The sequence below is a fragment of the Gracilinanus agilis genome, chromosome 5 (genome assembly GCF_016433145.1).
Source record: "Gracilinanus agilis isolate LMUSP501 chromosome 5, AgileGrace, whole genome shotgun sequence".
In the NCBI taxonomy this organism is placed as follows: domain Eukaryota; kingdom Metazoa; phylum Chordata; class Mammalia; order Didelphimorphia; family Didelphidae; genus Gracilinanus; species Gracilinanus agilis.
Window position 1 is genome coordinate 210571859 of NC_058134.1, and position 25601 is coordinate 210597459.

Genomic DNA, 25601 nt, shown 5'->3' on the forward strand with positions numbered 1-25601 from the left:
CATGTAGAAGTATGTTTGGGCATATAGAGTTGGATCCGAATGTGTGCCTGTGACAAAGAGAAGGGAAGGGTTTCCCAGAGCACTGAAGCTTTCCTCTCTCTTCCCTGTCCTGATGGCTGGACTCTGAGGGGCTGCTTCCCTCGGGGGGGCTTGAAGCTGCCTTTTCTGATCTATCTTGTCCTTAGTCCTATCTCTCGGCTCCTAAGACAGAAACTGCTGTCTGCTGCTCCTGCTCAGCGATAGTGCTGTGGATTCCAGGGCAAGTCTCAATCTTCTGACCTTTCAGAGTTTGTAAAATCATCTGCTATTTGGGGGGGAGGGAAGGAGGAGAAGAGAGAATTCAATCCTTCACCCTTCTCTCACAGGGAAGTTCCTTTAACCACTCTAGATGGATCTGTTCTGGAATCTTCTGGCTAGAATTCTTAATTCTTAACTGCATTGTGAAGGAAGTGTCTGATTATGTTAATCAATCTTAATACATTTTTGTTTGAATATTATTTAATTTCATCCAATGATTAAAATATTCAACTCCTCCCAAAATTGATTAGGGACATGTTCACACTTGGTTTGTATTTTCTATGGATCCAATTGAGATTTCTAGATCTTCTATAATTATACTAATTGGGGTGAGGACTGTGAAATAGCCTCTTACATGTGTAAACAACTGATAGATTTTTCCTTTCTAAACACAAAAACAGAAATTATAGCAATAACAAATAGGTCTATGAAATAATAACTCAAACCTAACAGCTGAGTATTACTGCTCAAACCAAAAGCAAATTTTAGGGGTTACTTAGATTTTCATAATGCTTCCATGATCCCATCCATAATATAATAAAACTATACCTTTCTCTGATCAGTCAAGAGACTCCTTTAAAAGCAAATTTTAACTCCTCTACTGCAAACTCTTCAAGAAGCAGGTTAAGTTAGTATATTAACTTCAAAAGCTGAGGAATTGAAGTGCAAAGCAAGAAGTGTCTGTTGAGTTAAGATCTCACAACACTTCCCTAACATAGAGTCTGGAGTACAATAGAGCTTTTATGGTTTCCCAGAGTTAATCCAGTACCTGAATATGGCCTCTGGATGATCAAAAACAGCTTTACTCAAGTATAAAAGAGGAGCGGAAGCTCCCAATGATGCCCAAATTCAAGTTATGCGTTTGTTAACCCAAAACAGCAAGAAAGCTCGAAGCATTGCCTCTGAAATATTTCTCTTGGGTCATGATATTTTTTAGTCAAAGCAGTAAAGAATGTCTTGTTTCTTTATGAGTTCTTGAGCCAGGATCCCTGTGATGTCTGGAGAATCTTCTAGTCCACATCGAAGAAGAAACTCAATGCAGGTCTTGTGTTGACCTGCACAAGCCAGGTGCAGGGCTGAAGGAAGATATGATCAAAATAAACTTAGTACACCATATCTAAAGCAATCTTGAACTTGTTAATAGATTACTCCATTTCAAGCAATACATGCACTCTGTTTTTGAGCTATTCAGTTGTCCACATTGTATATTTTAAAAACTTCATCACCTTGAAAAAATCAAAACTATCAACAATCACCTGAAAAAGTCTTCTAAATCCCTCCTGATTAGAGAAATACAAATCAAAACAACTCTGAGGTACTACTTCACATCTAGCAGATTGGCCAATATGAAAGTAAAGGAACATAATAAATGTTGGAGGGGGTGTGGCAGAATTGGGACAGTAATGCATTGCTGGTAGATTTGCGAATTGATCCAACCATTCTGGAAGGCAATTTGGAATTATGTGCAAAGGACTTCAAAAAGACTGTATGCGGGCAGCTGGGTAGCTCAGTGGAGTGAGAGCCAGGCCTAGAGACAGGAGGTCCTAGGTTCAAACCCGGTCTCAGCCACTTCCCAGCTGTGTGACCCTGGGCAAGTCACTTTACCCCCATTGCCCACCCTTACCACTCTTCTGCCTATGAGACAATACACTGAAGTACAAGGGTTAAAAAAAAAAAAAAGACTGTATGCCCTTTAATCCAGTAATACCTCTACTAGGTTTGTATCCTAAAGAGATTTAAAAAAAGGGGAGGGCATCTGTTTATACAAAAATATTTGTAGTTGTACTTTTTTGTGGTGGAAAAAAATGGAAAGTGAGGGGGTGTTCCTCAATTGGGGAATGGTTGAACAAACTATGCTATATGATGGCGATGGAATATTATTATTATCATTTTAAATTTTCATTTATTTATTTAGAGTATTTTTCCATGGTTACACGATTCATGTTCTTTCCCTCCCTTCTTTCCTCCCCCTCCCATAGGCAACGAGCAATTCCACTGGGTTTTACATGTGTTATTGATCAAGACCTATTTTCATACTATTAATATTTGTAATAGAATGATCGTTTAGAATCTACATTCCCAATCATATCCCCAATGAACCATGTGATCAAGCAAATGTTTTTCTTCTGTGTTTCTGTTCTCACAGTTCTTTCTCTGGATGTGGATAGCATCTTTCTCATAAATTCCTCTGGATTGTCCTGGGTCATTGCATTGCTGCTAGTAGAGAAGTCTATTACATTTGATTTTACCACAGTGTATCTGTCTCTGTGTATAAGGTTCTCCTGGTTCTGTTCCTTTTGCTCTGCATCAATTCCTGGAGGTTTTTCCAGTTTACATGGAATTCCTCCATTTCTTTATTCCTTTCAGCACAATAATATTCCAGGTGATGGAATATTATTGTGCTATAAAGAATGATGAATTGATGGATTTCTATAAGAAGTGGAAGGACCTCCATGAACTGATGCGGAGAGAATAAGCAGAAATAGGAGAATATTGTATACAGAAAGTGAAAAACTGTGGGATGATCAAATGTAATTAATTTTGCTACTAATAGCAATGCAATGATCCAGGACAATCCTGAGGGACTTAGGAAAAAGAATGCTATCCACATCCAGAGAAAGAACTGTGGAGTAGAAATTCAGAGGAAAACATATGATTTATCACTTGTTTATATGGGTGTAGGATTTCGGGTTTTTGTTTTAAAAGATTACTCCATTACAAAAATGAATAATATGGAAATAGGTTTTGAATGATAATACATGTATTACCCAATGGAATTGCTTGTCAACTCCTAGAGTCAGGAGGGAAGAGGAGAGGGAGACAACAAGAATCATGTAACCATGAGAAAAAAAAAAAGTTCATCACCACTTCCTCCCCGTATAGGAAGCACTAAGGTGTGCTTTAAATGGAAAGAAAGGTTTTGAAAAATCTAGTAAATTCTATATATGAAAAAAATATCAGCTTCCCTAAGTATTTGTTGAAATGTCCCATTCTTATAAATCAGCTTTGAAATGACTTCTGGGGACCCACAATTAAAGATTTAGAATGAAATCTACAACTTCTAGACACATTGCAGATATCTACTGGAAGATATGGTTAACCTCCGAGTTCCTCAATTTATTAATTTCCCATGACCAACTTACCCCATTCCACTGTAGCCATACCTAGAAATGATTATACCCTTCATATCATGAACTATGAAATTCCTCCACCTGACCATAATCTCAAGTCATTTCATCTCACCCTCTACTTTGCAACTCCAAAGCCTATTGTCTCTCTTCACAGTGACTCCTTATCCCCTCCTTCTTTCCCAGACCATCATCCCTGAATTGACTATATTTTCCCCTCCATATCTCACTGTCCTCTTCCCCCTGGGCCCTTGCCCCCTTATCCTATTGAAGATCTTGCCCTGCCAAGCCTCCTGCCATCCATTGCTTTCACTCCTAATTGTGCTGCTGAACGAGGATGGAGAAAAATCACAAAAAAGTGCTAGCTGTGCCATTACAAATAATGTTACATGGTCTCACCTGGGCCCTACCGGGGGCAAGGCAATTTTTTTTATACTTCCCTAATGGATGCACCATCCCACTCCCCACAATAGCTCTTAGAGCCCTTCTTATCCCTCCTCAAACCTCCCGTGGTTCCCCCTTCCCCTAGCTTCTCACTTTGCCTCACATTTCACTGAAAAAACTGAAGCCCTTTTCTAAAAGCTCCCTTCAGTCTCCTCTGCACTGTAGATCACTTAAGTGCCTTCCATCACCTCCTCCTCCTTTACCTATCTCCCGAGAAGAGGTAGCCCTTCTAGACAAGACAAAACAATTAACTGAAAAATGATCCCATTCTTTCCTATCTCCTCCAGGAGTCTATCCCTTCCCATCATATCCCTCTCCCTCCCCACTCATCTGCAGTCTCAGATGATGCTCAGATTTATATGAACAGCCTTAGCCTCTTTCTGACCTATACATGTTATATATGTAAAATATGTATATGAATGTTTATATATATTCTCTCTTGGGGTGGGTTATTGTGCAGATGAAATAATATCATATTTGTAAAGTTCTTTGCAAACCATAATGTATTATATTAATATTTGCCATTATGTTTATTAATTCTTGTTCCCTCTGAGATTATCTATAATTGAAGCTGCATTAGTATCCTATTTGCATGTTGCCTTTTCCCTTAGACGGAGAGCTCCTTGAGAGCAAGGACTGTTTTTTGCCTTTGTGTGTGCAGAAGGCAGGAGGGCATAGCAGGAAGAGGGCCAGACAGCCCTAGTTTCACTTCCCATCTCTGACTATTCTGGCTAGGCAAGTGACCCTATTGATGATCAGTCCAATAGTGTTGGGCTCAGAGGAATGGATCACTGCCTGCTGCATACTGATTTAGAAAACCACAAGCGAACATTATCTATGTTATTTTTATTTGTTTTGTTTTATATTTGTTAAACATTTCCCAATTACATTTCAGGCTGATTCTACCTTGATTCAGAGTTTTGTGGCTGCTTGCTGCCTGACTTCTACTCTGGACAACTAAGTCAAGAAGATGCAAAGAAGATGCTAATCATCATTGGTAGAGGGTGTTTCCTTACCCAGGAGTTCTCTTCTCCAGTGAAATTACAAATCCATACTTTGTGTATAATTAATGAAGTGTAAAATGCCTCTTTGGTATTTTATAAGGCTGTGCCAAAGTTCTCCCAAACTGTATATCAGTTAAGATAGGAACTGACAAGTTCTGTCAGGTCTTACCAAGCTATAAATGCTTTGAGTATGAGCCTGTTAGTAGCCGTGTTTTAATCCAGCTACGTTTCAAAAAGTCATCACTCTTCCCAGGCACTAGGTGATGGATTTCTTTGGCCACAGTAACTCGGGAAACAATCTACTAAGGTTTGGAGTGTTGCAATTTGCATCATTGGAGAAATACTTATACCTGTGGAATGGCGGGTTATTTGGAGCAAATATTTCATGTGAAACTCAAATAACATCCAAATTCGACTTGCAAGTAATTTAAAGGTTTGTTTATATTTGGCATCAGCGATGACAATTCTTACCTGATCGATTTCTTCCATCTTTAGCCTCAAGGTCAGCTCCCAAGGACAAAAGAGTTTTCACTGTACTTGTATGTCCCTCCTGGTAAATTAAATTAATGTGCAATGAAATCAGGTCTTAAAAACATATCCTAACATGCCAAATACTACATTTATGTTTTCTTCTTACTGATCCCATTTGCTTTTATATCTTTTTCACTGTGAATGTCCCTCCCTCTTTTCCTCTTTCCCTTCTCATCTCTTACAAAAAAAGATGAAAGAAGAAAGGGTCAGGAAATAGGAAGGAACTACTGGCTACTGCAGAGACAACCTTCCCAGAGCCTGACGTGCTATTTATTCTTGTATCTTGTGTGAATCTCACAAATTGTGGACCAATTTAATAATTGTACAATAGCATAGAACATTATGCAAACCCAGCTTTAAGTACCTCTTTTTCTGAAGTCGAGACCTTAATGGAGTTTACCTGTAGTACACAGGTCAATTAAATTGGTCTACTCTCCATACCTATTGCTCTCCCAAATATAGATTTTGTTGGAATATGGGGCAGTGAGGAATTAAAAGGCTGAAAAGAAAACACATATCAGTTATCATATCAGTATCAAAAAGTCTAGTGCCAGCTGGTTGTTTATAGTAGTCCTTTCACTGTACCTCTTGTTTACAAGTTTAGGAGATTACTTAAGTGATTCATAAACTTATTTATCTGTGGCTGGTCACATAGAAGCAGGTCTAAATCTAGGATTCTTTCTCCTACATTGTATTGCTCCTAGAGGTAAAGTGTTTATTAATTATTGACAATTAATTTGTCTAAATATTTCATATGTCATAAGATATAAACTCATATTCTCTCAATACCCCATCTCCCAATCTCATACACAAGGTGACAGATATTTTAACTTTTGACATACTACATAAGGTGAGTCTATTGAGTACAATTCATATGAGGCTTTACAGACTCAAATCACACAATTTATTTTTAAAAGCATAGAAACCAAGTATCTCATGAATGTAATGACTTTATAAAAATTAAAATGGAAAATAGCATTCCCACATACAAAGAACTGAAAAAATATTGTACATGAAAATCTGAATCTTTATTTCATATACCACTTATTTTTCCTATTAAGTGTGATATAACAGATCTAATATTTAACTTGGAAAGTTGTCCTGTTTGTTCATGTTTCCTTGAGTCTGCTCCCATTTCTGTGCATTAAAAAAATGCTTCAAACATTCTCTTTTCTTTTTTCTGCCACCTTATCCTATTACTAATCCTCCTCTTTCCTACCTCCTTTTATGTCTCCACAAACCCAGGAAAAGGCTTCTAACACCAGTGATATAATTAGATTATTGTAAGCCATAGGACAATATAATACCCTTCAGGTCTATGTGGTTCCTTCATGTGAGCTGTGGGAGTTGGTTTTAGATGAAAATTTGGGAGTAGAGTCACCATTATTCTGAGTTTCCAGTTAGGAAAATTCTTGACATTTAGGCAAAGGTTTGTTTCATTGCCTAAATTTGCATTTCTAATTGAGTACAAGTTTCTTTGTGGTTGAGGCAAAATTCAGGTTACTGGAAACATTTAAGACAAAGAAACACAGATTATATTACAATGTCTGTGGACAGTCAGGTACCAGGAAGTGAAAGAGTGGAAAGAATAGACTTTTTCCAAGGATCTCCTTCTGTGAGTAGAGGGGCATATTGGTAGTGTAAACCTTCTGCCCCTCAATGCCTATATGGTCGATGGCCCTGCTAGATAACTCCTTTTTCTTCCATCTCTTTCTTTTTTTCCCCCTTTCTCTTTTCTTTCCCCTTTTGCCAGTTGCCCCTGGACTGCAGGTTCTTTTTGGCTCAATTGGAGGGAGCCAGGGCCAGCCATCCCTTCATTTGCTCCCCGGCCGAACTCCTTTGCATGCCTCCATCATGATTCCACCCCCGCCTCCCCAAGTGCCTTCTCCTCCTGTTTTTCAGCTTTCTTTTGTGTACATTCTTCCACTAGATCAGTAATGGGCAAACTATTCCCCACAGGCTAGATCCAGGCCATAGTTTGCCTGCTGGCAGTGATGGGGAAACTACAGCCTGGATCTGGTCTGCGGGCAATAGTTTGCCCATCACTGCACTAGACTGTAAATTGTTGAGAGCAAGGACTCTCTTTTTTGTCTTTTTATCCCCATTGCTTAGCACAATGCTTGGTACAGATTTGATACCTGCTTGACTGACTGGGTTAGATACAATCTCACACCTTCCCTTTTGCTTCAGACCCTTTTTTCTTTGAAAAAAGTTCCTCTTGCTTGATTCTTCTTGATTTATTCAAAGATTATTCTAACAAAGGTAATAATTTTTTAAAATTAAATTAATTTATTTGAAGTATTTTTCCAAGGTTACATGATTCATGTTCTCTCCCTCCCCCCTCCAGGAGCAGACAAGCAATTCCGCTGGGTTCTACATGTATTATCACTTAATAAAAGGTAATAATTTTTAAATGTGGGATAACCAATGCCCTTGTGGGGCAGGTTTCTGCTTTATGGACTACTTAATTCCAGAAGGATGATTATTCAGAACTCACTGGTTCTGGAGCTGTGCCAGTGACTATTTCGACAAACCAGCTCACACAAATGAGTTGTTCCAAGTTATCCAGTGAGTCAGCTGCCTAACAAGTCAGAATAGGGCTAGGAACACAACTGCCAACTAAAACCAACCTCGGCTGCATGGTGGAGTGCTGTGTATTGGGTGGAAGTGACTCTCTCATCAACGCCAACACCAAGATTGGCGACTAGGAAGTGGATCGCTTTATCTTGACCAGTGACCGCTGCCTTGTGTAAAGCCTGCGCACCGAGGCTATCCTTAGCTGTGAAACAAGCCTGGGAGGTATAAAAAGACAAGAGAGAGGCAAGAGAAGATCAAAAGAAAACTGGAGTAAAGGAGTAGATGGGATTATTAACACCAGTATTGTAGTAGAATGTATATAGTGCTTTAAGGTTTGCAAAGTGCTTTATTCTCATACCCTGTGAGGTGGCTGCTGTCATTGGTATCATCAATTCCATGGGGAAACTGAGGGTCAGAAAAGTGAAGTGACTTGCCAGGGCCATATATATATATATATATATACATATATATATATATATATATACACACACACACACAATGAGTGAAACTCAAGGATATTTGGAAGGACGTTGCAGCTGGTGGGGAATCCGGCGAAGTTTCATGCAGAATGGTGTTGGAGTGGCTCCTAAAGAGAGAGAGGGAACCTCTGGGCCAGATGCAGAGAGAGAGAGAGAGAGAGAGAGATCTCCAGGCTCATGGGATGGCTAGTGCAAACACACAGTAAAGAGAGACAGCGTGTAGTGAGGAAGGTGGCCGGCTGAGAAGGCCAATCAGGCTGGAACCCAGAGAACAGGACAGAGTAATTGGTTGGGGACATATTGTATAAGATTTTTTTAAAACGAGGCATTTCTATTTTGTAGATTTAATGGGAAGCTAATGGAGCTAGTTAAGTGGGGGAGACATACCATCAGATCTACACTTAAGGTTAACAGCTTTGGCAGTCATTTGGAGGATGGATAGCAGTCATGAAAGCTGAAGCAGGAAGACCAATTAGAAGGGCACTGGGATGAGGACCTGAAGGGATGCAGGGGCTGCATGGATGGAGAGAAAGGATCAGATGCAAGAGATGCTGTGAAGGGATAAATTGAAGAGTGAAGAGTCAGGGGTGATATGGAGACTTATGGAGTTTAAGACACTAGAAGTATGGGGGTTCCTTCCATAGAAACCCAGAAATTTGGAAGAGGGGTGGGCTTAGGGGAAAGTTCAGTTTTAGACATGTGAGTTTAAATGCCTGTGGGATTTAAAATGTCTTTTAGGCACTGGTGATCTGGGACTGAAGCTTGGAGGAGACTTTTTATAGATAAAAAACCTGAGGCTCAGAGATATTTTAAGCAAGGTAAGAAGGCTAGTGAGCAGGACTTAGGCCTTTTGACTTCGAACCCAGGATTCTTTCTCTGTCTTTCTATATAGTTTTGTGTGAATTCAATATTTTTCTTCCATCTTTCTAGAGGCAGTGTACCATAGTGGATAGAGTGCTGAATTTGGAGGTAGTTATGTTCAAATCCTGCTTCAGATGATAATAAGCTGCACAATTCTGGTGAAAGCACTTAACCTCTCCCAGGCTCATTTTTTCTCATCTATAAAGAGGGGATCATGATAGCACTTGTCTCACTGAGTCATTATGAGGATCAGATGAAGTAAAGCATTTTGCAAACCCTAAATTGCATCAACAACTTTTATTAATTATACTTATGTTCTATCAGATACTAGCTGGGAATATAAAGAAAAAAGCAAAACCAGTTCTTGCCTTAAATATTCTAAAGGAGTCACCTATATAGAGGAGTACATATGTGATATATATAGAGTGGATTTAAGAAATAATCTTAGAGAACAAGCACCAGCAGCAGGAGAACCTGAAAGATTTTTTGTAAAAGGTTATCTTTGAGCTAGCCCCAAAGGAAGCCAGGGACTCAGGGACTTCAGAGGTCATCAAATCCTCCCTGTTTTACAGATGAGAAAACTGGAAACCGAGGAAGATGTCCAAGGTCCCACAGCTAATCAATAAAACTTACATATAGTCCAGTGCTTCTTCCATCATATGAGGCAAAGGGTCCATATTAGTGTTATTTGTCCCAAAACATAAATCTGAGGGCAGGGTCCATGTCTCTTTATACAGGTTCCTTTACAATTAAGCAATTTTTATTGACAGCTCCTGTTCACCCCTAATCTCAATCTGGACTGCCAGTCTTACATCTCCAATCGCCTGTTAAACATCCCAAACTGGATGTCTCCCAGGCATCAATATGTTCAAAATTACAGTCATCATTTTTTCTCCTAAACCTTGCCTTCTTCCTAACTTCTCTGTTACTGTCAAGGGTACCCAATCCTGGGTGTCATCCTCGACACTTCACTCTCTCACTCTCTTATATTCAATCTATTGCTAACTTTTACTGTTTCTACTTTGGTTCCATCTCTCCTATAGAGCCTTCTCCTCTGGCATGACCACCACCAGGGTACAGACCCTTCTCACCTCGTGCTTGGACTGTTGCAATGGCCTGATGCAGAATCTGCCTAGCTCAAGCCTCTCCCCACTCCAATCCATTCTCCACTCAACTGTTAAATTGATCTTCCTAAAAAACAAGTCTGACCAGATCACTCCCCTATTCAGTCTCCCCTGGTGGCTACCTAGTGCCTGTAGGATCAATTATAAAATCCTTTAAGTCTTCCAAAACCTGGTCCAGCCTGCCTTTCCTCTTTTTAGACATTCATTCCCTCCTTCCACCTACTCTGCTGTCCAGTAACACTGGCCTCCTGGCTGTTCCTTACACAAGTGAGTCCATTTCCACATTGAATATTTTCTCTAGTTGTCCTGCATGCCAGGAATATTCTCCCTCCTCATCTTCCTTGGCTTCCTTCAAAGTTCACTTTCAATTAGAAGCCTTTCCTAGTCCTCTTTAACCTTGGTGTCTTCCCTTGGGAATGGCCCCTAGGTTATCCTGTATTACCCTATCTAGCTTTGTTGTATATAGCTGTTTTCATGCTGTTTCTACCATTAGACAGTGGGCTTCTTGTTAGCACATACTTTCCCCCTTCTTTTTTTATATCCTTAGGGCTAAGCAAAGTGCTCAGCTGGTTGACTGACTACCCAAGAAAAAGGATATGCAACTTAACTTAATTCCATTACTTCTTTAAAAAACAACAATGAAATATTAGTGAGGTGTTGAAACTATAGTATAAAAGGGAGCTGGGGATTTCATGGAGATTTTTTAAAAATGTATTCACCTAATTTGTCCTCAATTATGAAAAACTGAGAACTGACTATGTATTCATCAGCATTATCTTCATTTCACAGAAAATTAAAGTACTTTAACCCACATTCTAAATTTGGTAGTAAAATTTGGTAATTTTGGTAATAAAAGGCTATTCATTTGGCAATAAAAGACTATTCAACTGGAATATGTCTTTCTGATTGCCAAAATAGTGTCAGAAGTTGAGTCTCCTAGCATCCTGTCTAGTCACTTTCCTCTTGAATTTGTAGAATCAAATTAATGAAATATAAGTGTTTATACCTCATGTAGTACAAGGAGAAGTTGAGCTATGTCGATGTGGCCACACTGAATTGCATCCATAAAGGGAGTGACGCCACATTGGTCTCTGCTGTCTGGCTCATACTGACACCTAGAAGCAAAGCAGGAAAGAAGAGTTAAGAAAATGTTAGCTTCAAACTAAATATCTAGTCAACTTTTTATCATCTACAAAAAGATTATCAGATATGAAAATTATCTACAACAATCTGGGGCTCTCCTCCCTTCTTCATTTTTACCCAAATACTCACTCTAAAGGAGTTTAGAAGAAAGTACAACAAAATCTGAAAATCTACAATACTCTCTGTATATGCATATGTGTATGTGCTTCTGATTGCATTTAAAAAGGTAAACATAAATGGATTAAAAAAAATGTTTTAATCCTTACCTTCTTCTAAAATAGAAGAGCAGCAAGAGGTAGGCAATTGGGTTTAACTTGCCCAGGGTCAATATAGCAAGGAAATGTCTGAGGTCACATTTGAACTGGGTCCTCCTGATTTCAAGACTGCTGCTCTATTCACAGCTACCTCAATGCCCCATAAATAGATTTTAGATAGTATATTCTTTTGTTTTATCCTTGCATTCACCCTCTTCTACTTCTTTCGCTATACATCTCATTTTAAACCTTCAATAGTTTCTATAGATTTAATAATTATCTCTAGATAGATAATTTCCACACCTATGTATCCAGATCTGGAGAGCTCTAGGCCTCTATGACTGCTTATTGGATAATTCAAACTCTATGTTCCATAGACATCTCAGACCTACTCTTCTTCCAAACTTTCCTTTCTTTCTTTCTTTCTTTCTTTCTTTCTTTTTTTTTTTTTTTGTTGAGGGCACAAATTACCCTTCATATCTTCTTCTACTCCTTTTCTCCCTCATCCCATATATATAATCAGTTGCCAAATTTTGTAGTTTCTCCTTAAAAAATATTTTCCACATCCATCCCTTTCTCTTTGATCCATATAGCCAACATTCCAGCTCAGGTTCTCCTCACCACCTCTGGCCTCAATCCTTTTTATTTATTTAGTTAGTTAGTTTAATTTAGTATATTTTTCCATGGTTACATGATTCATGTTCTTTCCCTCCCCTCCTTTCTCCCCCCTCCCAAAGTCATTAAGCAATTCAACTGGGTTTTACATGTATTATTGATCAAGATCTAGTTCCATATTATTAATATTTGCAATAGAATGCTCATTTAGAATCTATATCCCTGATCATATCTCCATCGAACCACATGATCAAGGAAATGTTTTTCTTCTGCATTTCTACTCCAGCAGTTCTTTCTCTGGATGTGGATAGTGTTCTTTCTCACAAGTCCCTCAGAAATGTCTTGGATCATTGCACTGCTGCTAGTAGAGAAGTCCATTATGTTCTATTGTCCTGGCCTCAATTCTTGCAAAGACCTACTAAAAGCTAAAATCCAGAGCCACATCAATCCATCTATGATTGGCAAAATGATTTTCCCATACTTCTAGTCTGGCCATATGGCTCCCTTACTTAATAAACTCTTTTGTTGTTGTTATTGCTGGACAGCTGGATGGCACAGAAGATAAGAGTGCTGGGTCTGAAGTCAGGAAGACTCAACTTCCTGAGTTCAAATCTGACCTCAGACAGGTACTCATCTCATTTGCCTCAGTGTCCTCATTTGTCAAATCAGCCAGAGAAGGAAACGGCAAATCACTCCAGTATCTTTGCCAAGAAAACCTCAAAGAGGGTCAAGAAGTGTTGGACATAAAACAGAAAATGAATCCTTCTGGCTAGCGTTTGAAGCCCTTTATAATCTAGCTTCTAGCTATTATATTTTACATTCACCTTCACATACTCTGGAAAAAACGGGCCATCTCACTACTATTAAACAAAATCTTTATGGTCCATCTCCATGCTTTTATACTGGCCATCACTTAGGCCTCAAATTCTCTATTTCCTTACTTCCACCTACTAGAATCCCTACTTTCCTTAAGGATTCAGCTCAAAGGACACCTCCTACATATTAGTGCAGCACCAAACTGGCTCTCAATCAATCAACTGACATCAACATTCCTTAGACTAAGTGCAAGAAAAGTCAATGAAAGCCCGTGATGAAGTAAAAATGAGCCAGATGAAAGGTCTGTTCCAGTTGGCTGTGGGATTTTGTTACGGCTTTTGGGTTCTGTATAAAAGTGTGGTTAGCTCCAATGGGAAACTTCTGCAGAAACTGGACCATGTGGCTTCCCAGCATGTGCCTGAGAAGGTGCTACCTGGGGGCGGGGGGAAGAGCATGGGGAAAGGCCTTAGTCAGGTCTTTTTCCTCCTTTCTAGGGGAAGGGATCTACATCTGGGCTCCCCTTCTCCTGCTGCTGTAACATGGAATAGTCTCTAAAAAGCAACAAAGCCAGGACTTGAATAGCCTGGGGTGGCCATGTGGCTCAAGCCAGGTGTACTTTCCTAGTGGCCTTGGGCTTCGTGGAAATGGCTTCCTGGCCAGTGTGGCATAAAAGGGCCCACTCACTTGGATTCAGGCCTTAAGACTTAGTGAATGCCTGAAGGATCACCATCCCCAGACCTGCTGAACAGATATTTCCATATGGGGATAAGGGATTCCCTTCCCAGCCTACCATCTATAAATTAAACATCCTTGTTGCCTCCCTTGCTATGTTATAGCCAACTAAGCTTCCTTTGAACTGTTCAGTGCCTTATTTTATGGGCCTTATTTCCTCCCAACATCAAATTGAAACTGATCTGGTACCGGTATCGGCATCTGGCAGCCCTCTCCCCCTGCGCCCCCACATGTGACAAGAGGAAGAGCTTGGAATTTCCCAAGGACATCCTTGATCAGATGGCAGCAGAGTCTACACTGGGAACCAATGGCTGATTGGATGCAGATTCATCATGCTTAAGGGGAACGTCTAGAGTACCCGGCAAATGGGAGAAAAGAACTTCAGCAGTGAGGAGCCACTGGGAAATCTAGGCTGGAGCCCATTTACTTATTAGAGAGTATGTCACATATTTTTGGAGGGAGGATTTGTACCAACTGTACATCCATTTAGTAACTATCCCTTTATAAAAAGCTACTTATGGTAGGTTGATTAAATGATTTTCAAGTGATAATCTAAGGGAAGAAGCATTCAGGATATAGGCCATCTGCCTGAAAGAATCATCTCATACTCTTGGAACTCTTAAAACCTTGCAGGGGGAAGTATGGCTAGTCTAGGGGAAAATATAGCCATTCTAGCCATAAAGAATTTTATTTCTTTTAAGAGTGGCATTTCGATAATACATGTATAACCCAGTGGAACTGCTTGTCAGCTCTGGGAGGGGGGTGGGAAAGGGGGAAAGAAAGAACATGAATCACATAACCATGGAAAAAGACTTAAATAACAAAAAAATAAAATAAATTAAAAAATGTTTTTAAAGAGTGGCAGTTGGGATAGTCGGAATATATATATGGGCTACATACACGAAGTCTTTTCTGATCCCCTAACTACAAGTGTCTCCCCCCTTCCCCAATTACCCCTGTATCTATTCACATATATGCAAACCTCTCCCCTAATACTACATAAACTGCTTGAGGATACAGGTATTTTAATTTTGTCTTTGGATCTTCAGTGCTTAGCACAGTGCCTGGTATATAGTAGGCTCTTTATAAATACTTTCCATTGCCTTTTCACTACCATAAATAAGTTGATGGGAAGTGGAGAGATGGTATAGACATGGGATTTCATTGGTATAGGGAATTGTTCACTAGAAAAACTCCCTCCACTGATGCTTTTGCCTCTTACAGTAATTAGAGAGTTGTTTGGGGCATTTCGAGGTCAAGTGACTTGCTTAGAGCCATACACATTAATAAGTATCTGAAGCAGGAGTTTGACGCAGGTCCTTTTAGTGCAGATGTCGAAACCCTCCATAATACCCTTGCTACTTGGCCCAGACTACTTGTGCTTTATAGCTGAGAGCACACAAACAGAAGTCGGCTTACCTCTCAAGTAGCAACTTCACCGCCTCTAAGCAGCCGTGCATTGCTGGCATCGAGATGGAGAGAGAATGAAAAATTAGAGCTTTTCAGCATTTAGGCAACAAACTTCCTCTCCCAGACTCTAGTGCTGTTACACTTCTTGTATCAGGTTTTGATTTATACAAGAAAGAAAATCAGTGTTAAACATGTAGACAAATTCTGCCTATAAACTAGAGAGACTCACGGAAGCCATTCCTGAGCTTACGGAATTTAAAAATAAGAGGTAATCAGCTTTTCTTAGACATTTCAAATCCTTCCTTTGGCAGCACTTGCCAAAATGAGTGATTTCCTGGTTACCTTGATTCTGTACTAGAGAGGAGAAAAGGAAACCCGTCTATAACACAGCTGGGCTAGCTCTAGAATTGAGTCACAAGATGAAGTCAGTCTGGTTCACTCAAGCCCCCTAATTAGCTACTTGCAGCTCCAGATCACCAGCACTTAGCACAGTACTTAGAACTTAATAAATGCTTATTGTTTTGGCTTGACTAGTTTTGCATATTATTTGTTTGAAACTAGTTTAATGTTAAAATACTATGAAATCCCTTCATCCCTTCTTTTTTCACTTGAAAAACTTTAAGCTTCTTCCTTTAACTTGAGTTTCTTCAAGTGTACAATGAATGTTTTAGAGTACATGTCTTCTAAATTTCCTTCATACTCAAAATCCAGGATTTTATTCCATTCCTCTTCCCCTGATTATGTTTTCTAATATTATATTTTGCCTTTTTGGTGGTGATAGTGGTGGTGGTGGGGATAGCAAATGAAAATATCATTCACTCCAGTGACTTAAAGAAAGATGTCTGTTACTAGTCAAAAATAGCAGATTCAATAAGCTTATGTTGAGTGCCTACTCTGTTTTAAGCAAGATGCTTAAGCATATGGGATAGAGACAAAGATGAAAAGTCCCTTCCTCATCTAATCTACCATTCTTCCCGATGCTGCCAGACTCATCTTCCTTAAACACGGATCTAGTCATGTCACTAACCTGTTCAGGGGATTCCCATTAACTACTAAGTTCAAAGTTCTTTACCAGTCATTTAAGGGCCCCCTCCCCAAATATCTGCCCCCACTCTGTTTTCTGTTGACTTCTCATCTTCTATACTACTAGGCAAATCTGACTGTCTACCACCTACTTACTGCCCATTCTCTCCCACATCTATGCTTCTGCTCACGTTGTACCTAGACAGCTCTAATTAGTAATCCTCTTTTATAACCTTACTCAGATACCTCCAACTCTGTTGTGCCTTCAAGTATCTTCTCCAGGGAGAATTAACCTCTCATCCCTTATGCTGGAACTCATATTAGCAATTTGCTTTCACCTCTCATATATTGTTTATGTGTCGTCGATCAACTAGCATTTATTAAATGCCCAAGTTTCAAGTTCTGTGCTAAACTTTAAGGATACAAAGAAAGGGGAAAAACAATCTCTCTTCTTAAGAAGCCCATAGTCCAAAGGGAAATACAACATAGAAACAACTATATACAACAAGATATATACTGGATAAATTAGGGGTAGACTCAGGTAGAAGGCACGAAGATCAAGGAGGACTGGAAAAAACTTCTTGCAGAAGGTGGGACTTTAATTGAGATTTTAAGAAAACTGGAGAAGCCAAGAGGTAGAGATGAAAATGGAGAGTGCCAAGTACAGGAGATAGCCAGGGAAAATTCTTGGAGCTGAGAAATGGAATATCTTGAGTGAGTAATGCTATATGTTAGCGATATAACAAAGCAAAAATGGGTAGAAACAGGTAACAAACCAAGGTGAGAGAGAGTGAGCAGTCAAGAATGACTGAGATTTTGAACCCTGGTGACTGAGGGGAGCAGTGAAGACTGGTACCCTTGACAGTAATAGTGAAATTAGGAGGTTTTGGGGAAAAGATAATGAGTTTAGTTTTGGACATGTTGAGTTTAATATGTCTATAGGACATCCAATTTGAGATACTAATATTGAAAGGGGGGATAGCAGGAGAAAGGAAGGGAAAAATAATAAATAACAATTTATATAGTACTTACTATATTCCAGGCACTGTATAAGTGCTTTTCAAATATCTCATTTTATAATTAGATATGAGATTGGGGTTTGGAGAGAGATTAGGGATAGACAAATATATCCAAGAATTATCTGCATTGAGATGATAATTGTACCCACTGGAGCCAAAATAATATAGTGCAGGGGTCGGCAATGTATGGCTCTCGAGCCACATGTGGCTCTTTTGAGGGCCAGATTTGGTTCTTTCTGCAGGAGCCATAAAGTCCATTTTTTTCAGGCGCTGTTACAGGAGTGGCACTGTGAGCACTGTACGGCTCTCATGAAATTATATTTTGAAAAACGTGGCATTTATGGCTCTGATGGCCAAAAAGGTTGCCGACCCCTGGTATAGAGGGAAAAGAGAAGATGGCTCCAGGACAGAGTTTTGTTGACCCACATGGTTAATGGATGTGATATGGATGAAGATGTCTTTTTTTTTAATAGTATAGTTCTTTGTGCATGCGTGTATGTGTGTGTGTGTGTGTGTGTGTGTGTGTGTGTGTGTGTGCTAGAGAGAGAGGAGAGAAGGAGAGACAGACAGAGGCAGACAGAGGCAGACAGAGAGAGAATGAGATACTCTTCTGATTGGATTCTTATACTCCATGAAAGCAGGGACTACATCTCATCTTAATGGAATATCTTATCTGGCACTGGGCATATGGCTCTATAATTATTATGAGTAACCCAGACTATAGAAAACAATGGTCAAAACCAACATGTGTGCAACACTAGAGTTAAAGATCCCCAAAGACTTGGCTATGGAAAGGACCTTAGAAATCATCTCATTTTACATAGGAACAAACTGAAAGGCTAAGTAATTTGTTCCAGATCACACAGGAAGTGAGTAGCAGCTCTGGGATATGAACTCCTATCTTATGGCTCCAGTCCAGTACTCTGAACAGCCCAGAATCCATACCTGCAGTGTGCAGAGGTGTTCTTTTGATTTTACTCTCTGTCTGCCAGACAGCTGGAGAGACAGTAAGCAAGTAGTGAAGGATCTCAGGGTCGCCCTCCCGGCTGGCAATGTGAAAGCTGTTCCAGCCATCTTTGTTCTTCAGGAGTGGATTGGCTCTATGCTCCACAAGGACCTGGATCACTTCCAGGTTCTTCCTTGTGCAAGCCATCATCAGAGGAGTCCTAAAGCCAATAAGGAGAAACCGATCAGGGTAAAGAATAGCTAAATACTAGTATTGTGAGACAGTTGCCTAATACATTCTTTGAACTGAGATGGGAAACTAGGATCAAAGAGCTAGGAAACAGAATAGAAAAGCTCTGTGGCCTCTATTAGTAGCTCCTCTTCCTGTTTTGTAGACTTTAGAAAAATAATAAGGGGAGAAAGGGTTGTGATGTACAAGAGGGGCAAGAGCGAGGTTCTATACTCAGGCGCTGTTTCTATATTCAGTCCATAGAGATAACAGAGGGGAGTTGATGGTGAAAATAATACTATATGGGGGTTCTTTCATTATATCCCTAGGAAAGGTAAAAGATGCAAGAAACATGAAACAAGATGGCACTTGCCCTCAGATAACTTGTGACAAGAAATAATCCATGAGAATACAGTAAAGGAACAAAGACACAGGGATATGACAAAACAGTATAGCTCAGCTTTCTCCCATACCTACTCCAGCAAAGACTAAGGAAAAGTAACAGATCCCAAGGTGATTGGGAGATTCAAGGAGGAGCTAGGGTGGGTCCTTTTTCTAGCCTCCTTCAGCACAGAGGATCATATGCACTGGGGAGGAGGTCTAGCCAGGAAGGTCCAGATTAGTTTGGGGCCCCCGAAGCTGTGTAATGAGGCATAGAGTGGGAATAGGGAAAAACCTGAAGCATGTCTCTCTGACCCCAGAGCAGAAATCTTACAACACAGACAGGGCTGGGCCTGCAGTACTGGTACTGAACACTCTCTGCTTTGGGTGCAGGGAGTAAAGAGAGGACAAAGTATTAAAAAACAGGATGAAGGGAAATACACAATAAAAATTCATAAAAGTGAAGGGAAATACACAATAAAACATCATAAATGTGAACGAATTCACCCATAAAATTCAAAGAGAATAGCAGAATGAATTAGAAAATAGGGTCTGGTAATGTGTTGTTTATATGAAACATATGTGAAGGTTAAAGATTCACAAAGAATTTAAATAAGTTACTAGAATGGGAATAGAAAGGAGCATATACATTTTTTAACAGTACAAGGCACTTAAAAAAATTTGACCATCTCTTAGGCCATAAAAACCTCATGAACACATGCAGAAAAGTAGAAATATTAAACTAATCTCTTACTGACATAATGCAACAAAATTATATTAAATAAAAGGTTATTGAAAAAATAATTACAAGTTTAAAAAAACCTAAATAATCCTAAAGAATTGGTGGGTCAATGAACAAATCATAGAAACAATAGATAATTTCATTAAAGATAATGACAAAAATGATACAACATACCAACATTTGTGAGATGCACCTAAAGCAGTCCCCAAAGGAAATTTTATAACTCAAAACACTTTGATCAAAGTGAGAAATATCTAATCATTGAAGAGGAAATATAATTAGACAATGAAACAAATAAACAAAAACAACCCCTAACCATAGAAAATCAAGAAACAAACAAACAAAAAAACACATTTCAATTAAGTATCAAGATAGGAAATCTTAAAAAATCAAAGAAAATTTCTTAAAAAAATGAAAGCAAAAATCACTATGAAATGCTACCCTGAGAGAGGAATGATTTCTTTAGTCCTCATAAGGAAAGGACTTCAAAAGTCACATAACAATGTTTTAGCTCAGGCTACCCTGGAGTTTAAAATATAATAAAAGAAGGTCTGTACCCCTAGGATATCTGGCAGAGAGAAGCTCACTTCTACTTGAATAAATAGTTCTTAATCCTTTGGATATTAGGTTTGATTGTGTCACTCCCAGGGTTCGAACAGCTTGCCACATTTCACCATACTTGTTTTTGAACTGGAAAACCTGGAGTAGATGAAGCATCTCATTCATAAAATAAAAATAGCCAATAGGAAGGCCATTCATTAATGGTGGTGGTGTAAAAGATTTCTTTTTTGTCAATGATGAGGAGATGCTAGAATGACATATACTTATCTACTTTTAAGACATCACTATTCCTAGCAATATTATATTGAGTTAGACACCTATGGAATATTCAAGGTTCCTCATCTATCTTGCTTGTTGAATCTCTTGACACATGCAAGGTGACAGAAATGGGAGTCCACTGAAGCACTGATCACTTGACAATTCAGTTCCCTAAGTTCTCCTGCATGATCATTGAATAAAATAATCTCTTTGGGATACATAGAAGTAAAATAAATGGAAACATATTTTCCTTTGAAGTCAGAAAGGTTTTCTTTGAATTATCTGGTACAATAGTTATAGTTTTGAAGACAGGAATTGAGTACCAAATCCTAGCGTTTCCTACTTATATGCTGATACCAACTGCTCTTCAGACACTATTCTGTGGACACATGAGAAGGTAAGTAAGTGATGGATCAGTTTTCTTTGTTAAATCTTAGAGGAATTAGAAGTGCTTCATTTTGTTCTGTTTTAGATATAAACTTAAACTACCAGTCAACCAATCCAAGACACCTTCATTACTACCTTCTAACATACTCAAGTCTTCCCTCATCCATAAAAAACCCTTCACTTGATCCTATCATACTTTATTTATCTTTCCTCCCTTTTACAACCAAATTTCTAGAAAGTTAGCTCCATTTGTCTCCACTTCCTTTCTTCCTACTTCTAATCTTTTGAAGTCTGTTTTTTCTTTTTTACTCATTAACTGAAACTGTTCTCTTGTGATGATTTGAGTTGCCGAATTTGATGGTCTTTTCTCAGTCCTCATCCTTCTTGTCCTCTCTGTCGCATACAACAAAAAAATGCTTTAAATTTCTGTACTTTGCTGAAAATTCCTTTCCCCTGAGGATTTTAAAACATTGTTTCTTTATTTTATAATTTAAAAAAGTGATTAAATTGATCACTCACTCCTCTTGGGCACTCAATCCTCTCTGTTTTTGTGAAACTATTCTCTCCTGGTTTATTTTTTAATCTGCTTGACCATTCCTTCTTAGTTTCCTTTCCTCACTCATCATCTATATTATTCCTCTTAACTGTGGCTCTATTCCAATACTCTGACTTGGGTCCTCTTTTCTTTTCTCTCTGTACTCTGTGACCTTATTAACTTCCATTGGTTAGCTCAATTACCATCTTAATAAAGATGATTCTCAGATCTATATTTTTTTTTTCTGCACTCCAGTCTTAAAGCCTCAATTGCCTGTTGATGTCCTGTAAACATCTCAACTCTTCCAAAACAGAACTAAAACTCTGACCTTCATGGAACCTATTTCTGTGAAGAGCATCACCATTCTTCCAGTATTCCAGATTTGTGACCTGAGTAATCTCTGACTCTTCATTCTCACCCCACATCCAATCTATTACTAACTGTTGCCATTTCTACCTCCACATCATCTCTCCTCATCTAATCCCTTCTTTGTATTCACAGTCATCACCTCAGTTCAGGCTTACATTACCTTTCAACTGGACTAATGCAATTAGTATCACAGCCTCCTCTGTCCTCACTCAAATCCAAAACTGTCAGTTATATTCCATAGGTATAGCTCTGACCCTGTCATTCTCCCATTCAATAAACTGCAAGGATGACTCATTACTTCTAGGATCAAATATAAACTTTTCTGTTTGGGATTTAAAGCTCTTCACCACTTGGCCCAAACTTTTCTTTTGTTTATGTCTCTGATTTATAATATAAAAAATAATCCTAGAAGGTAATGATTTCTTAACAGAGGTTCACAGGGCACAGCACAGTGGGTGCCAGTGAACTAGTCTCACAAACGTTGGTAGTTTTGTTGCTTTTGGAGTTCTAGATTCTTGGTAGGTGGGTTCTGGAGAAATGGAAATTGAATAAATGAATACAATTAATAAGGGGGTTATCTGACCAGAAGAACCCAGAGAAATTTACATGCCTCAAGGTTTGCAAAGTGCTTTCCTCCAAATACTTGAGAGCATAGACAGCCTTGGTATTATACAGAAAGGGAGAGGAAAAGGGTCTGAGAGGTTAAGTGATTAACCCTTGATCAACTAATAAGGTGGGATTTGAACTGAGGCATCAAAGTGGGAATAATAATTATAGTACCTACCAGAATACCTACAGTATAGCTTCTTGTAAAAGGCAAATGAGATCGCTTATTTAAAAGGAATACTATGGAAATGTCAGTTACTATCAGTATTATGTTCCTTGAATGCTAAACATTTGAAACTCTTTGAGGATGAGGGAAGGAAATGCCTTGTATTTTTCTTTTACGTTTCCCACCAACTTTGCCTACATAATACTCCAAGTAGGCACTCTATAAGCAGTCATTTATTTGTCCTGTTGACCTGCCAGCTGACTGACTGCATTTTTAGGAGGTTGCTGGAGGGGACTTAATTTTTAAACATTCAATTGTTTTAATTTAATTCAGCAATCAACCAGTAGTCCCAGAGGTAGAAATAAGGAGGGTCGCCACAGCCACGGTTTATTTTCAGGATCCAGACCCTCCCCACCTACCAGTCGCCCTTCTTCAGGCAGTCCACAGACGCCCCTCTTTTGAGGAGATACAGCACGCAGTCCCCGTGTCCCTGGGACGCCGCCTCATGCAGCGGACGCTTGTAGTCCCGGTTCGGGGCCTCGATGTCCAGCTCCCAAGCTTCAGCCAGGTAGGCCAGAATGTCCCGATGCCCGTGTCGGGCTGCAGAATGTAGGAGGGTGTCGCCTCCCCTGCGGAGGCACGCCGTTTTCACCTGCCAGCTGCAGCTGGCCTCCGTTTTCCCAAGTTCCTCTTGCAGGGGTCTTAGTCGCCCCTCCTGAACCAGCCTGAAGAGCCGCTCCTGCGGCTGAGCGTCCTCCCCGCGCCGGCTGTAGGCCATGATCGCTCGGGCGGGGACTCCGGGGGAACCGAGCGAGGAGAGGAAGGAGGGCTCCCTGCGGGGAAGACCCGCCTCCCCGCCTGGCCGGCTTCGTACATCCTCTGCCTGAGCCCGAGGAAGGTGAAGGGAGACGGCGGGAGGCGCCCAGACCCTTTCTTCCCTCCGGGCTCGTTATTACACAGATCTTAGCCGGGGCCTCCGCCCTCCGAAGGCCGATTCTGGGTGTCGGGGCTAGGACTCGTGGAGAGGACAGCTCTGACGCTTCCTCCTCGCCTCCGTTTCCACCATCTCTCGGGATGTGCACGGTGTCCCCTGAGTCTCAGCGCTGTCCGAGCTTAAAAGCACTAAGGCTTTTTGGGACACCTCGCAGGGGGTCTGTGCGCGTGTACGGCAGTGGGAGCAGGGGGCATGGCACCGGGAGCTGGGGGTAGAAGAGCAAGGATGGGGCCGGACTCGTAGGATCCCAGATCTAGAGCGGGAAAGGACTTCGAAGGCCTTCTAGTCGTACCTCCTCGGTTTACAGACCTGGCAAAAGATGCTGGGGGAGGGGCTAAGAGACCCGATGGAGATCAGAATTCTGTACGTGGTTACTGGGTAGAATGGATAGCGCATTTCTTGCCTTTTTAGTGGGTGAGAGAGAAGAATGTGGAACTGGAAATAAAAATTAATAATAATAAAATTCTATGCGTTTATACCGGGTAGCTCTTGGGTTTTTCTCAAGTCTCCAGAGAGGGAGCTACTGATAAAGGTATTCAGTAAATGCTAAAAAGCTCAATGCGTCAAAGGCCAGTGTGAGAGCTCCCTCCACCGAAGCAGAACGCAATCCCTCAGTAATTTATGGCATTATAAAAGTACATCATCTAAGGCTTAGGGAGCCATAACAGAAGAACTAAGAAGCATTAGATCAGGGACAACTAGGTGGCTCAGTGGATTGAGAGCCAGACTCAGAGTTAGAGGAAGGTCCTGAATTCAAATTTTATCTCAAGCTTTTCCTAGTTGTGGGACGCTGGGCAAGTCACTTAACCCCCATTGCCTAGGTCTTAACCACTGTTCTGCCTTGGAGTTAATACCCAGTATTGATTTTAAGATGGAAGGTAAGGGTTTTTTAATTAAAAAAAAAAAAGGCATTGGATGCTTTAAACATTAAAACATCCTATGATTTAAACCTAGGTCTTCCTCATTTCCAGTCAGTAACATTAATTAATATCAATGATATTACGCAATCATTTAATAAGTTTCTTTTTGATTGGAATCTGTAATTCATTCTTCTGGTACCAATTTTGGATCCTAATTTCATCATGTGTGAAATTTTGGGTTGAATTAATGCCTCCCTCGCTAAAAGTAAGCTGCTTCTTGCCCCCAGTGGAGTCAGAAATGTATGGGTTCAAGTCCTCATAAATTTATTAGCCGAATGACACTCCACCCCCATCACATTAGGTTGGGAGCCCCTAGGGCACATGGGCTGGTTTTTGTCTTTCTTTGTATTAGTGCCTGGCATGTAGTAGGTGCTTCATAAATGCTAGTTGATTGACTGACTCTGGGTAAGGGATAATTTTTTTTTGTATTTCAGTGTCCTCATCTTTAACACAAGAGGGTAGGACAGATGGCCTCGGAGTCCCTTCCAGGTCTAGACTTAAGATACTACGATCTGGGCCTGCAAGCCTTCAACCAGTCATCGTCCCTCTACAAAAGAACATTCTTTTCTTCTCCTCTAAGATCAGAAAAAAGAAAAAAGATGAAGGAAAAGCAGAGGCTTGTCATTAGGTGGCAGTCTGTATCGGCCTTTTTACTGGTCGAGAGGGCAGTCAGTTACCTCCATGGGGCGGGTTTGATGCTCGAGCTGGGGATGAGGGGTGGGACTTGAGGGAGGAAGTCAAAGGAATTCTGAGCCCTACTTTGTAGCGGTTTAGGAACATAGGAACGAGGCCGGAAGGAGCGGAAGGAGCGAAGGGGCGGAAGGGGCGAATGGGCGGAAGGGGCTAAGGGGCGGGGCTGTTGGAGGAGGAGGAGGAGGAGGAGGAGGAGGCCTCTGCGAGACGGTAGCGGCTACACTCCGAAATATCCGAGTCCGTGAGAGTGGGTTACTTGCGGGTGCGGGCGGGGGCTGGGGGCTGGGGGCTGGGGAGAGAGGTGGAGGGGGTGGTCAAGCCCACCTGTTTGGTAGATTTAGGATCTGAAGACGGCCGC

At 40.3% G+C, this 25601-nt stretch overlaps 1 protein-coding gene across 2 annotated transcripts; it reads right to left on the reverse strand.

The window, feature by feature from the left end:
• Positions 1-1145: 1145 nt before the first annotated feature.
• ANKRD16 (ankyrin repeat domain 16) lies at positions 1146-23511 on the reverse strand. Of its 2 annotated transcripts, XM_044677696.1 has the most exons (7): positions 23056-23511; positions 18403-18623; positions 15425-15467; positions 11452-11560; positions 8035-8196; positions 5345-5423; positions 1146-1373 (listed from the first exon to the last, which is right to left on the reverse strand). In XM_044677696.1, the coding sequence occupies exons 1-7, from the start codon at positions 23412-23414 to the stop codon at positions 1231-1233; spliced, it is 1116 nt and encodes a 371-aa protein (XP_044533631.1). In that variant the 5' UTR covers positions 23415-23511; the 3' UTR covers positions 1146-1230. The 2 variants fall into 2 exon arrangements, with proteins under 2 accessions (XP_044533631.1, XP_044533632.1); XM_044677697.1 differs by lacking the exon at positions 5345-5423.
• Positions 23512-25601: the final 2090 nt, after the last annotated feature.

Bases quoted from the DNA above. Each gene is read 5' to 3' on its own strand.
- ANKRD16 (XM_044677696.1), bottom strand. From the start codon at position 23,414: ATGGCCTACAGCCGGCGCGGGGAGGACGCTCAGCCGCAGGAGCGGCTC. The intron at 15,468-18,402 runs GTATGGATTCTG...TCTCGATGCCAG, and splicing joins AACACCTCTGCACACTGCAG to CAATGCACGGCTGCTTAGAG. The intron at 11,561-15,424 runs GTAAGCCGACTT...CTTTGCTTCTAG, and splicing joins GTGAAGTTGCTACTTGAGAG to GTGTCAGTATGAGCCAGACA.